The following is a 13555-nucleotide window of genomic DNA, read 5'->3' on the forward strand; positions in this document are numbered from 1 at the left end:
ATCATTGATGGCGCTAAGTGTCGCAGAGATAGTGAGGTTGGCCCAGGATCGAACATTGTTTCGTTCTGCTGTGCATGGGGTCGCTATGAGTCAGTTCCAACTCGATGGCACCTGACAACAACAACAACCATATATATTCTTCTTTATCCTTTGAGATCAAAATATTTCACTTGAACTTGAAAAATGGCTAGTGATATTTGGGTTGTAACCTCTGACTTTAAACAAAAGTTCTTTGTACTGAATCAAGTAATCTGTATCGAAGCAAAATTGAAAACCCTGACCTCACTAATGTTACAGTCTAATTAAATATATTAGTTAGAATCACAACAGGAAATGAAATGATTTTCACAAGTTAGGATAATTTGTAAAGCTGTGGACAGATACAAAGGAACTACATGAGGCATGGTATAACATCCGATGGCTAGCAGCATCTAAAACACAAAAAGACAAGAAGAGAGATTACTGGAACCCAGACATAGAGAGTTATGTAGAATAGGACAACTTTATCTACTTAGGGACAATGTCAGCCAGAAGCAACCTCACAGGGAGTAAATAACCCAATTCACTCATTTCCCTCAATCAGAGTTCTGGTCTTCACTTTCCATTGATTCAACCTAACAGAAAGTCAGAAGATATGAGAGCCAATTAAAGCAACACATAAAGGTCTGTCTTCCAGGGAGAGAGTTGTATGGTAAATGTGCACAGTGGAATTGGAGGGACAAATGGAAGGTATTTTACAAATTGATCAATAACTACAAAGTAAGTGCAATTACCACCACTCATCTGTCAGTTTGTAGTACTGTGGTGGCTTGTGCATTGCTGTGATTCTGGTAGCTATGCCACTGGTATTTTAAATACTAGTAGGGTCGCATATGGTGAACAATTTTCAGCTGAGCTTCCAAACTGAGACAAACTAGGAAGAAGGGGAAACAGGCTATTTCCCAAACATTTAGTCACTGAAAATCTTATGAAGAGCAATATAAAAGTGTCATATAGCACCAGAATACTGAATACTGAAGCATGATGAAGAGCACCAGAATATTTTCAGGTACAGTGCCAGATAATGAGCCCCTCAGATTGGAAGGAACTTGAAATATAACCAGGGAAAAATTCCGCCTCAAAATAGAGTTGACTGTGATGATGTGATTGGAGTAAAGCTTCTGGAGCTTTGTTTGCTAATTTAGCTGTAAACATTCATTAATAATTGGAACATGGAATGTACAAAGTATGAATTGAGGAAAACAAAATTGTCAAAATAAAATGGAACACATAAACATCAATACCTGAGTTGAAATGGACTGGTATTGGCCATTTTGAATCTGACAATCACATGGTTTACTATGCCAGGAATGACAATTTAGGAGGAATGACAAAGCATTCATCATCAAAAAGAATGTTTCAAGAGCTATCTTGAAGAACAGTGCTGTCTGTGATAGTATAATATCCATATGTCTACAGGAAAATCAGTTAATACAACTATCATTCAAATTTACCCACAAATCACTAAAGCCAGGGAAGATGAAATTGAAGAATTCTATCAACTTCATCAGTCTGAAACTGATCAAACATGCTATCAAGATGTATTGATAATTACTGGTGATTGGAATGCAAGGTTGGAAACAAAGAGGAAGGATCAGTAGTTGGAAAATATGGCCTTGGTGATAGAAACATAGCTGGAGAGCACAGGATTGAATTTTGCAAAACAAATGATTTCTTCATGCCAAATATCGTTTTTAAACAACATAAAAGGTGAATATACACATGGATCTTATCAGATGTAATACACAGAAATCAAATTGACTACATCTGTATAAAGAGATGGTGAAAAACTCTAATCATCAGCCAAAACAAGGCCAGGGGCAGACTGGAACAGATCATCAATTGCTCATATGCAAGTTCAGGCTGAAGTTAAAAAAAATTAAAACAAGTCCAAAGAGGCAAAATATGATCTTGAACATATTCTACTTGAATTAGAGATATTCTCAAGAACAAGTCTGATTAATTAGACACTAATGACCAAAGACCAGAAGATCTGTGGGAAGACATCAAGAACATCATAAAGGAAGAAAGCAAAAGATCATTATGAAGACATGAGATAGAAAAAAAAATGGATGTCAGAAGAGACATTGAAATTTGTTTTCTAGCATAGAGATGCTAAAGCAAACAAAAGAAATGAGGAGGTAAAAGAGCTGAATACAAAATTTCAAAGGGCAGCTTGAGAAGACAAAGTCAAATATTATAATGAAATGTGCAAAGTCCTGAAATTAGAAAACCAAAAGGAAAGAACATGCTCAGCATCTCTTAAGCTGAGAGATCTGAAGAAAAATTCAAGCCTTGACTTGAAATATTGAAGGATTCTATGGGCAAAATATTGAATGGTGCAGAAAGCATCCAAAGAAGATGGAAGGAATACACAGAGTCACAGTAACAAAAAGAAATTGTAGATATTCAACCATTTCAGAGGTAGCATATGATTAAGAGCCAATGATACTGAAGGAAAAAGTCCAAGTTGCATTGAAGGCACTGGCAAAGAACAAGGCTCTGGAAATTGATGGAACACAAATTAAAGTCTTTCAACAAATTGAAGCAGCACTGGACGCACGCACTCATCTATGCCAAGAAATTTGGAAGACAACCATTTGACCAATGGATTGGAAAAGATACACACTTGTACCCATTCCAAAGAGAGGTGACCCAACAGAATGCAGAAACCATAGGATAATAGTATTAATATCACATGAAAGTAAAATATCGCTAAAGATAAATTTAAAACAGCTACAACAGTACATTAACAGAAAACTGTGAGAGGTTCAAGCTAGATTCAGACAAGGATGTGGAATGAGGAACATCACTGCTGACATGAGATGGATCTTGGCTGAAAACAGAGAATACCAGAAAGGTGTTTATTTGTGCTTCATTGACGATGTATAGGTTTTTGATTGTGTGACTCATGACAAGTTATGTACAGCACTGCAAAGAATGAGTATTCTGGAATATTTGATTTTACTATACATAGACCAAGAGGCAGTCATTAAAACAGAATAAGGAAATACTGAATGGTTTAAAATTTGGAAAGGTGTATGCCAGGGTTGTATTCTTTCACCATACTTAATTCAATCTGTATACTGAGCAAATCATTTGAGTACTATATGAAAAAGAACGTGGCATCAGGATTGGAGGGAGACTTAATAACAACCAGCATTACTCAGATGATACAACCCTGATTGCGCTGAAAGTGAAGAGGACTTAAAATACTTACTGATGAAGATCAAAGACTTCAGCCTTCAATATGGGTTACACTTCATTGTAAAGAAAGCAAAAACTCTCACCACTAGACTAATATATAATATCAAGATAAGTGGAGGAAAGATTGTAGCTGTCAAGTACTTCATTTTGCTCGGAGCAACTACCAACACTCACAGAAGCAGCAGTCAAGAAATCAAACAACGTGTTGCATTAGGCAAATCTGCTGTACAAGACCTCGTTAAAGTGTTCAAGAGCAAAGATACCAGTTTGAGGACTAAGGTGTGCCTGACCCAAACCATGGTAATTTCAATAACCTTATATGTGTGTGAGAGTTGGACAATGCATAAGGAAGATCAGAGAAGAATTAATGCATTTGAGTTATGGTGTTGGAGGAGAATACTAAAAGTACAATGGACTGCCAAAAGTATAAACCAATCCGTGTTGGACGAAGTACAGCCAGAATGCTCCCTGGAAGCCAGGAAGGTCAGACTTCGCCTCTCATACTTTGGACATATTATCAGGAGGGACCTTCTCCCTAGAGAAGGACATTATGCTTGCTAACATGGAGGGTCGGTGAAAAAGAGGAAGACTCCCAACGAGATGGAATGACACAGTAGCAGCAGCAATGGGCTCAAGCGTAGCAATCATCATAAGGTTGGTGCTGGACCAGACAGTGCTTTGGTCTGTTGTGCATAAAGTCATTATGAGTCAGTACCGACGCAACAGTACGTAACACCAACAACAAATGCAATTAAATAATAAAAGATTAAATGCTGTTGTTGTTGTTAAGTGCCTTCAAGTTGGTTCTGACTCATAGCGACACTGCGTAGGATTTTTGAGGAGAAGCTGGTTGGTTTGTGGTTTACAGTACAGTGCTGAGCCTACAGCACCACACCAGGATGTTTCAAAACATGTATATGATGCCAGTAAGACATAGACTCAATTCCCTCAGGAGTTTCCCTAGCCTGTGACATTATTCTCATTACTCCCACACTCTATGACCTCTCTCCTATTTATGTGTTCAAAGAAGCCTTCTTGAACTCCCAATCCAAATAATGTCGCTTGTTAAAACGTCATTTAGTTTTTCTTCATATCACTTATAACAGGCTTAATTTATTTGATTTTTATAAGTATTTGTTGTATTTATAACTTCTCCATTAGACTGAAAACTTCATAAAAGCAGGACCATGTTCTATTTTCTTCAAGCTGTATCTACAGTGCAATACAGTACCCGGCACATAGACGCCACTCAGTAAATACTGAAAAACTGAATGAATACATGGCATGAACGAGGGTAACATACAGTTAATGCCTATTGGCTATTAATGTCACAATGAAAATAAATGCATGCTAATGATTACAAATCAAGGAAGCAATATTTTTAGTAAATTAAAACAAGCTTACTCATTATACTTAGGGAATCATAATTAAAGTTTATGAGGATACATTTAAAATATACATATTTTCATTGTCTTCCTACCAAAAACAATCTACCTATTTTCTAATAATATTCCATAAAATTAATGTTAGATTATCATTTTTACATAATGCTATGAAATTGTATCAATCATACCTTCTTTAAACTGCATATTTCAGATTCTTGATTTTTATTTAAAGCAGCCAATCTTTTGTTTATCTGTATTGCTTCTTGTACTGCAACACAAAAGACATTAGGAAAATATTGTATTTAATGCATACCTTAATGTAAGTGCTATCAACACAAATGCGGGAAATAGTTCCAAAATAATGTCTATAATTACTATTGAGAAATTAAATGATAATCATTAAACTACCATTTACTATTGTGTACCACTATTGCTGTTGTTAAGTACTGTCTAGTCAGTTCTGACTCACAGTGACCCTGTATAGAGTTTCGAGGAGTAGCAGGTGGGTTTGAACCATCCACTTTATGGTTAGCAGTCCAGTGTTTATACTATAGCACCAAACAAGGACTCCTACTGAGTATCATACAGTACCAGATATATTTAACTTAATCATGATAAATGCATTCATTTAAAAATTCTTCTAAGTTAGAGTGGCCCTCTAGGACAAAGGAGAACTGTGCCACAGGGTTCCTGAGGCTGTAAATCATTATGGAAGCAGATTGCCATTTTTCTTTTCCATGGAGCAACTGGTGGAATCAAACTGACAACCTTTTGGTGAGCAGCTCAGTGTTTTAACCACTGTGCCACCAGGGCTTGTCCCTTATCAAAAATGTAAGTTTAAATAAGATGAATAAGATTAAAGCCTACCATTTCGTTCTAACTTTCCATGATTCTCTTTGACCAATCCAAATTGGCCTGTTATCGTGGCATAGTATTTCTCAATTTCACTCAATTGCTTGTGATGATCTTCTTTAGCCAGAAGATGTAACTGAACCTTTTGTTCCTATTTTGAAGAGCAATTTTAAATATTAAATAAACATATTATGGTAAATAACTGTTGTTATTAATATATCATAGCTAGATATCATGAAAAGTCATGGGTACACCAAAAGAAGGAAATGTTAGCTAAAAGATATTTCTAGATCTATGTAAAATTAAATATTTTTTTCCTGTAACAAAAGAAATGCTTAAGGTTATAACTCCCTCATTTATAGTTTCATTTTCAAAATCAGCTAGCTGTTCTATTTCTAGAAAAGCTTATCAGTCCAGCACTAAGCTCAATAAGGGGAAAACCAAAGCAATTGTTGTTGTTAGTTGCCATCAAGTCGGTACCGACTCATAGTGACCCTATGCACAACAGAAGGAAACGCTACCCAGTCCTGGGCCAACCTCACAATTGTTGCCATGCTTGAGCTCATTGATGCTGCCACTTGGCCATCCATCTTGTTCAGGGTCTTCATCTTTTTCTCTGACCCTCCACCTTACCCAACATAAGAGCCTTCTACAGCAACTGGTCCCTCCTGACAATATGTCTGAAGTATGAGAGATGAAATTTGGCCATCTTGGCCTCCAAGGAACACTCTGGCTGCACTTCTTCCAACACAGATCTGTTTGTACTTTTGGCAGCCCATGGCACTTTCAATATTCTCCTCCAAAACCATTCACTCAAAATCATCAATTGTTCTTCAGTCTTCCTTATTCGCTGTCCAGCTTTCACATGCATATGAGGTGATTGAAAATATCATGGCTTTGGTTAGGCATACCTTTGTCCTCAAGCTGACATCTTTACTCTTCAACACTTTAAAAAGGTCTTGGGCAGCAGATTTGCCTAATGTAATATGTTGTTTGATTTCTTGGCTGCTGCTTCTGTGAGTGTTGATGGTTGATCCAAGAAGAATGAAGTCCTTGACAACTTCAATCAGACTAAAACAATACTCTTGGTAATTTAGGAAATAATTCTTTTTAATTTCTCTAAACCATCTAAATTATCAAGACCTAGCTAGATAATTGTTTTGATTCTTTGTCTTTTCTTTTTGCTGGCATAATTTTGTTGTGCATTATCAAAAAGCAGGCAATTTTTCTGAGATTAATTTTAATGATGGCATTAAAATTTTTAATGATAATGACAATTTATTAGTGGCAGCAAGACAATATAGTAGAAAATCTACTGAAACTGGAAAATATAATTTGGTAAAAAAGGATTGCTATGTATATAGCAATATAGGCCTCTGCTGCTTTCAACTAAAGAGCTTATTTCAGCTATTCTATTAAAGAATATAGCTTTATTAATAACTCAGTATTATTTTCTTGATAAACACCTCAGTATATAAACATTGAAATAAAATCTGAATAAAAATATAAATTTTTATGTGAAATATTATGCTAATATAATAACTTTTTTAAAAAACTTTTTATTGTGAATTGAGTAAAGGTTTACAGATAAAATCATCAGTTTTACACTCAACAAATTATACACTTTGCTTCATTTCAATGATTGCAATCCTCCCTATGAAACAACAGTTGTCCCCTTCCTCTCAGCAGTTGTTGCTAGGTATCATTGAGTCAGAACAGATTCATAGCAACTCTATGCACAGCAGAACGAAACAATGTCTGATCCTGGGCCAACCTCACTACTGTTGCCATATTTGAGTCCATCAATGCTGCCACCTGGCCAAACCATCTCGTTGGGGGTCTTCCTCTTTTTCTCTGACCCTCCATCTTACCAAGCATGATATCCTTTTCTAGCAACTGTTCCCTCCTGACAATATGTCTGAAGTATGAGAGACAAAGTTTGGCAGTCTTGGCCTCTAAGGAGCACTCTGGCTGTACTTCTTCCAAAATAGATCTATTGATTCTTTTGGCAGCCCATGGCACTTTCAATATTCTCCTCCAACATCATAACCCAAAGGCATCAATTCTTCTACTGTCTTCCTTATTCACTGTCCAGCTTTCGCATCCATATGAGGTTATTGAAAATACCATGGCTTGGATCAGGCGCACTTTAGTCCTCAAGCTGACATCTTTGCTCTTCAACACTTTAAAAAGTTCCTGTGCAGCAGATTTGCCTAATGCAATACATCTCTGTGGTTACCCAAGTACAAATATACTCTTTCAAACTCATATATTTGTGGATATAAACATAGCCCACTCTTCTTTCCAGACCCATTCAGCCTGATTCTCTGGCCATGTATCTACACACATACCACTGTTGTTCCAAGATTGTGTGTATGTCACTATTTACCTCTCTCTCCCCTTTAGCCTTGCAGACCTTGCACATCTTCACATATTATCATCATGCTTCTGTAAACCTCCCTCTTCTTGTATATCATCCTACCCATTATCTGAATTAACATGAGTCCTGGTGTGGTGCTGTGGGCTAATGCGTCAGACTGCAAAGTCACTTGCACTGCAAGGTCAGTGGTTCAAGCTCACCAGCTGCTCCTTGGAAACCCTATACAGGGTCGCTCTGGGTCGGAATCGACTTGACAGCACTTAACAACAACAACAACAACAACCCTCTAAGCAGTAAATTACTCGCCCACTCAATCACTTTTTAACGGTCTTTATTTTGACTTGACATTAGTGGAATCATTGATTGGGCTCACAACTTTTTTTTTTGCCTCCACCTGCTTTAGCTTCTATGACAAGTAGCGCTAACACCAAGAGCATAACAGTGTAGGCCCATCAAGTGATATGTGCAATAATTGTTTTCAGATGAATTCAATGCTGTCCTTTACAGTTCAACAGTGAACATTTATTAAATTTTGCATGACCAGCATTATCATAATTTATTTTATTGAAATACTTCTTTATCATTATAGTCTAGTAGGACTACCATTCAGGAGTCCTACTCTTCCCTATGGAGTCCTGGTGTGGCACTGTGGGTTAATGCACTGGACTGCAAGGTCAGTTTGAACCGCAAGGTCAGTGGTTCAAGCTCACCAGCCACCCCTCAGGAACCCTATCCAGGGTCACTATGGGTCAGAACTAACACAACAGCACTTAACAACAACTCTTGCCTAGTAAAAGGGAAGGCACATTACTTAAAACATATCAAGTGATGTCTATCTTCTTGGAATTTTAATCCTAAACAGAAAAACTATAGAACTAAAGAAGTACAGCAGTGAGTCTGATCCAAGACCTCTGATCCAAGACCTGATCCAGACTGATCCAAGACTTCTGTTGCGCGTGGGGTCCTACTTCACCAACTCTAGAATTAGCCTGGTCCATGTTTGTTCCCAAATCCATCCTCCACTCTGATGGTGGGTGCTCTCACTAAATTTCCTTTTCTATAAATTAACCATATGCTTACAATGAAACTGAAGAGAGTACAACATAGTGATCAAAAGCTAGACTGTCTATGTTTAAATCCTGCTTCTTTGACTTAGTAACTGTGATCTTAGGCAAGTGATCTATCCTGTCTTTAGAATGAAAATTATAATAGCCTCCCTTCATAAGAAGAGCTGTTATAAAGGTAAAGTAAATTAATACAACGTCTTGACAATTGTGCTAACAGTCTCAATTTTTTCAAAATTACTTTTTAATGATTTTAAGCAATAATAATATCACTGGTAGCGATTATGATAGACAAGTTGAGAGTTTCTCATACCCCTTTGTGGACTTTTCAAATTCACTTTAATTGTGTGAATTCATTGTGTAACAGTCATAAATGCAAACAAGCTGACAGGTGTGCTTAGCACATGAGATCTTGTGTCTTCCCTAGTAGTGTCTGTAATCAGTAACCATACAAATGAACAATAATGAAACATAATTCCTTTCCTCTAAAAAATGACTTGAAATCAGAAAATTGCTATATTTGTAAAATATGTATAGAAATCTGATATAATAACACTGAAAATTTGTCTAAAAGTCAATTGCATTTTCTCAATTCAAAGAATTATTCAAGTTTTCAAATCAAATTAATTTGTATGTAGCCTTTAGGATAACACTGTCCTTTACATATTAATGCATGATTCAACAAAGTCTTCCATAGCCTTTCTGCTAAAAATTGAATAAAACAGGCTGTCAATACCTACAAAAGTTAACAATCCTGTTAACTAAAAATGCAGCAGAGATTAAAAAAAAAAAAAGACTTCATAGTTACTTCCTACATATACAGTATAATTTGTGATATCTTTATTCCAGTGTCCTTTTCTTAAAGCTGAAGTTTAATTCAACTAACATGCTGTTTCATTTGTTTGTATGACATAATTCTGATTTTTAAAATACATTAGCCTATTCAATGACCATGCTAAATATTAAAACTTCCAAGTCAAACGAATCTCTATAGCTCATAAACTCATAAGGGCCCATTTGAACCTAGTTGGCCATCCTGGTATAATTTTGATAATCATATGAAGAATCCAGTTACCAACTTCACAACCAATTGTGTGATTTCAGAAAATAGTGTATATTTGGATGAAACAATACTGAAAAGTATACTGGTAATACCTATCTGAGAGACCTTAGAAGATTTTAAAGAATAATATAAATAAATTGATGATGCTATTATTATTAAAACAATAATGTTGTATAAGGGCAAATCAAAAGTATTGCTATAAAGTCACAGAAACCCTTATTAAACAAAAATAACAAAATGCGAAGCTATTGTTTCTCAATATTTACTTCCTCCAGGTCTATATACTTCTAAAGGCAGTGCTTCCATTTCTCCAACCCTTCCCTGAAGAGCCTGCACTCTTCAATTGACTCCACATCAAAACAGCAGTTTGGGCATCCTGGAGCAACTCTTATTAGGTTCCTTTGAAATGTTGTGGAAACAAAAAGAAGTCCAAAGAGGCAAAATCAAGGCTGTAGGATAGATGATGAGGTAAGACAGCCCTTGCTACTCTTGAAGAGTGAGCAGGTGCATTGTTGTTATGGAAAAACAAATTCCTTGGTGCAACTCTCCTGGCCTTTTTCTCACGGATATAGTTTTCAATAATAAGCCTTCATGATTGTCCTGTGTCCTTCAAGAAAATCCAAAATATTATCCCTTTGGAATCCAAAAAAAACAGTTGCCATAACCTTCTGAGCTGACTCTTCTGCATTGAATTCAACTGGCCCAGCAGATCCCCTCAGAAACCACTGTTTTGTTTGGGCTTTTTTTTTTTAAAGCGCTCTAACCAATAAATCTGTTTTGGAGGAAGTGCAGCCAGAGTGCTCCTTGGAGGCCAGGATGGCTAAACTTCGTCTCTCCTACTTTGGACATATTGTCCGGAGGAAACAATCGCTGGAGAAGGATGTCATGCTGGGTAGGGTGGAGGGTCAGAGAAAAAGAGGAAGACCCCCAACGAGATGGATCAGCCAGGTGGCATCATTGATGCACTCAAGTGTGGCAGCGGTAGTGAGGTTGGCCCAGGATCGGACATTGTTTCGTTCTGCTGTGCATGGGGTCGCTATGAGTCGGTTCCGACTTGATGGCACCTGACAACAACAACAACAACAACAACTAGACTAAGGGAGTCCTGGTGTGGCGCTGTGGGTTAATGGGCCAGACTGCAAAGCTGTTTGAACTCCAAGGTCGACGGTTCAAGCTCACCAGCTGCTCCTTGGAAACCCTATACAGGGTTACTGTAGGTCAGAACCAACTCGACAGCACTTCACAACAATAACAACTAGACTCAGACATGCGTATTACTGTGAGAACTTGCCTGCAGCCATTCACTACTCTCAGGTAAATGTTTAAAACATTTTGTTTAAAATAAATCCATGCAAGCATAAAGTAAAACCTTTGTAGCAATACTTTCTGACTTACCCTTGTATGCTTATATATGTGTCTGTATTGATTTTAACCTCAGGGTCAGCGGTCAAATTCACCAGCTGCTCCTTGGAAACCCTATACAGGGTCACTACGAGTTGGAACTGACTCAATGGCACTTAACAACAAAACAACAATATATGATCTCTAAAAGTTTAAAGCTTCTTGTCACATTTAGAATAACAATAATTTTTAAATTTTATTTGCACACAACTTTCAAAACTACACTTACCAATAAAAGTCATAGTGCTACATTTTGCCTCTTTCCTACTTACTTAAGGAGACTTACTTGAAAATTTTTAGAGATAAAATTAATTTCCCTTAAAACAATTAGTTTCCTTGATAAAATTTAGAGGAAAAGATGAAAATTCAAATATAAAATCAGTATATTCTTTTCTATTTTTGTAATTTACATTTCAATTTCTTCAATATGAACTCAAACTAAATCAGTGAAGCTATAAAACTCAATTTTTAAAAGTCTATTGCATTTTTAAGATATTTTTACATTTTATTACAAATATGTCATACTTTGTTGTTGTTGTTGTTAAGTGCCGTCGAGTCGGTTCCGACCCATAGCGACCCTGTACAGGGTTTCCGAGGGTGTAAATCTTTACGGGAGTAGAAAGCCTCATCTTTCTCCCGCAGAGCAGCTGGTAGTTTCGAACAGCTGACCTTAACCGTAACCACTACGCTACCAGAGCTACTTTAAAACTCTATACTTGCACTGCCTATGTAGGTATGTACATATATAATGTTTATATTCATGAAGGTTATTTCCAGCAAGTGTTCAATTAAAAAATATTCTACTCTGAAAAATAGTGTGTGGTGGTTCCCAACCATACAAAAGTCTTCAATATTGCAGGGTTGTTTTTTTTATTTAAAAAGAAAAATAAGCCTTATGCATCTTTTCTTTAGAGGAAAACGATGCACAAGAAAAACAAAATACTGATAATTCTTGGGATTGCCTTAAAAGTAGTTAGATAAATTTTTACTTCCTTCATCAAACTCTATCAGCTACTCAGTATTTAACAACACAACATAATCGCCTATACAGTTGTTGTTGTTGTTAAGTGGTGTCGAGTCAATTCTGACACATAGCATCCCTGTGTAGGGTTTCCAAGGAACAGCTGGTGAGCTTGAACCACCAATCTTGCAGTTCAAATGACTTTGCAGTCTAACGCATTAGCCCACAGTGCCACACCAGGCAGTCACTAAAAAATATGTAAAAGATGATCATCCATGACTGATTAACAATAACCTTTAATTTAAGGTTCAAAATTTATGTTTAACTTATGTTTTATTGCACTCCTTACTAAAAACGACAATGGAAAGAGAATTTAAGTACTTTTCGGAATAGATGAATTTTCAGTCAAAATTGTGTAAATTTATTTAGGAACATATTACCACCTCTAAAAGAACAGAAGTTTACTGAAATCTATTTTTGAATAATCTAAAATTTACAAGTTAAAATATCACCAATAGGAAAGCATGAATCTTTTTTAAATTTCTTAATGGTACTTTAAAAAATTATTTTAGTACATTGAACTTTAGCTATTGCTCTCCAAAGTCTCACCCTGGCATTAGTGGTCATCTTATTTCCCATCTTGTCCACATTATCAACTAATATAAAAGAATTATGTACTGTTTTGCATAAAATTTTGATTAACTATATTATGGCATGTTGTACAGAACTTTGAATAAAGTAAAGGTCATCTGAATTATGTAAAGTAAGATATTTTTTAAATTAAAATTTGTTTGAAATTTAAAATAAAATATTTTTAAAGTATCACTATTCTGTAAGCATTGGTATAAAATATTAAATATACATATGAATATATAGAATTACTTTAATGTAAATTTATTTAATACTTTGAACTGTCAGAAAAGAGAATTATATTATAATTCAAATATCATTTTAGTTGATTCTAAAGAGGCTGCCATCATTCAAATCAAAGCTCTGGAAGTGACCCAAACTAGCATAAGTATACTGCTGCATGTTTCAATGTGTTGTTTTTCTTATTATTAGTAGCTGTCTGAAGAAATTTTAAAGTGGAATAAAATAAAACACATTTTATGTTGCCTTTGATCTTTAACTTGTAGCCTTATCTCCCAGGGCAAAGGGCACATTATTCAATTTCACTATATTTTGTGTAAAACCACTGTAGCG

The 13555-nt window shown here is 36.0% G+C and overlaps 1 protein-coding gene across 1 annotated transcript in view; it reads right to left on the minus strand.

The window, feature by feature from the left end:
• Window positions 1–13555, minus strand: part of CCDC73 (coiled-coil domain containing 73) — a 173584-nt gene that overhangs the window by 83005 nt on the left and 77024 nt on the right. The window contains 2 exon segments of the mRNA XM_006864869.1: window positions 4820–4899; window positions 5499–5634. Of these exon segments, the coding sequence (XP_006864931.1) occupies window positions 4820–4899; window positions 5499–5634 (216 nt within the window).

The sequence above is a fragment of the Chrysochloris asiatica genome, unplaced genomic scaffold (genome assembly GCF_000296735.1).
Source record: "Chrysochloris asiatica unplaced genomic scaffold, ChrAsi1.0 scaffold00072, whole genome shotgun sequence".
Classification (NCBI taxonomy): Eukaryota; Metazoa; Chordata; class Mammalia; order Afrosoricida; family Chrysochloridae; genus Chrysochloris; species Chrysochloris asiatica.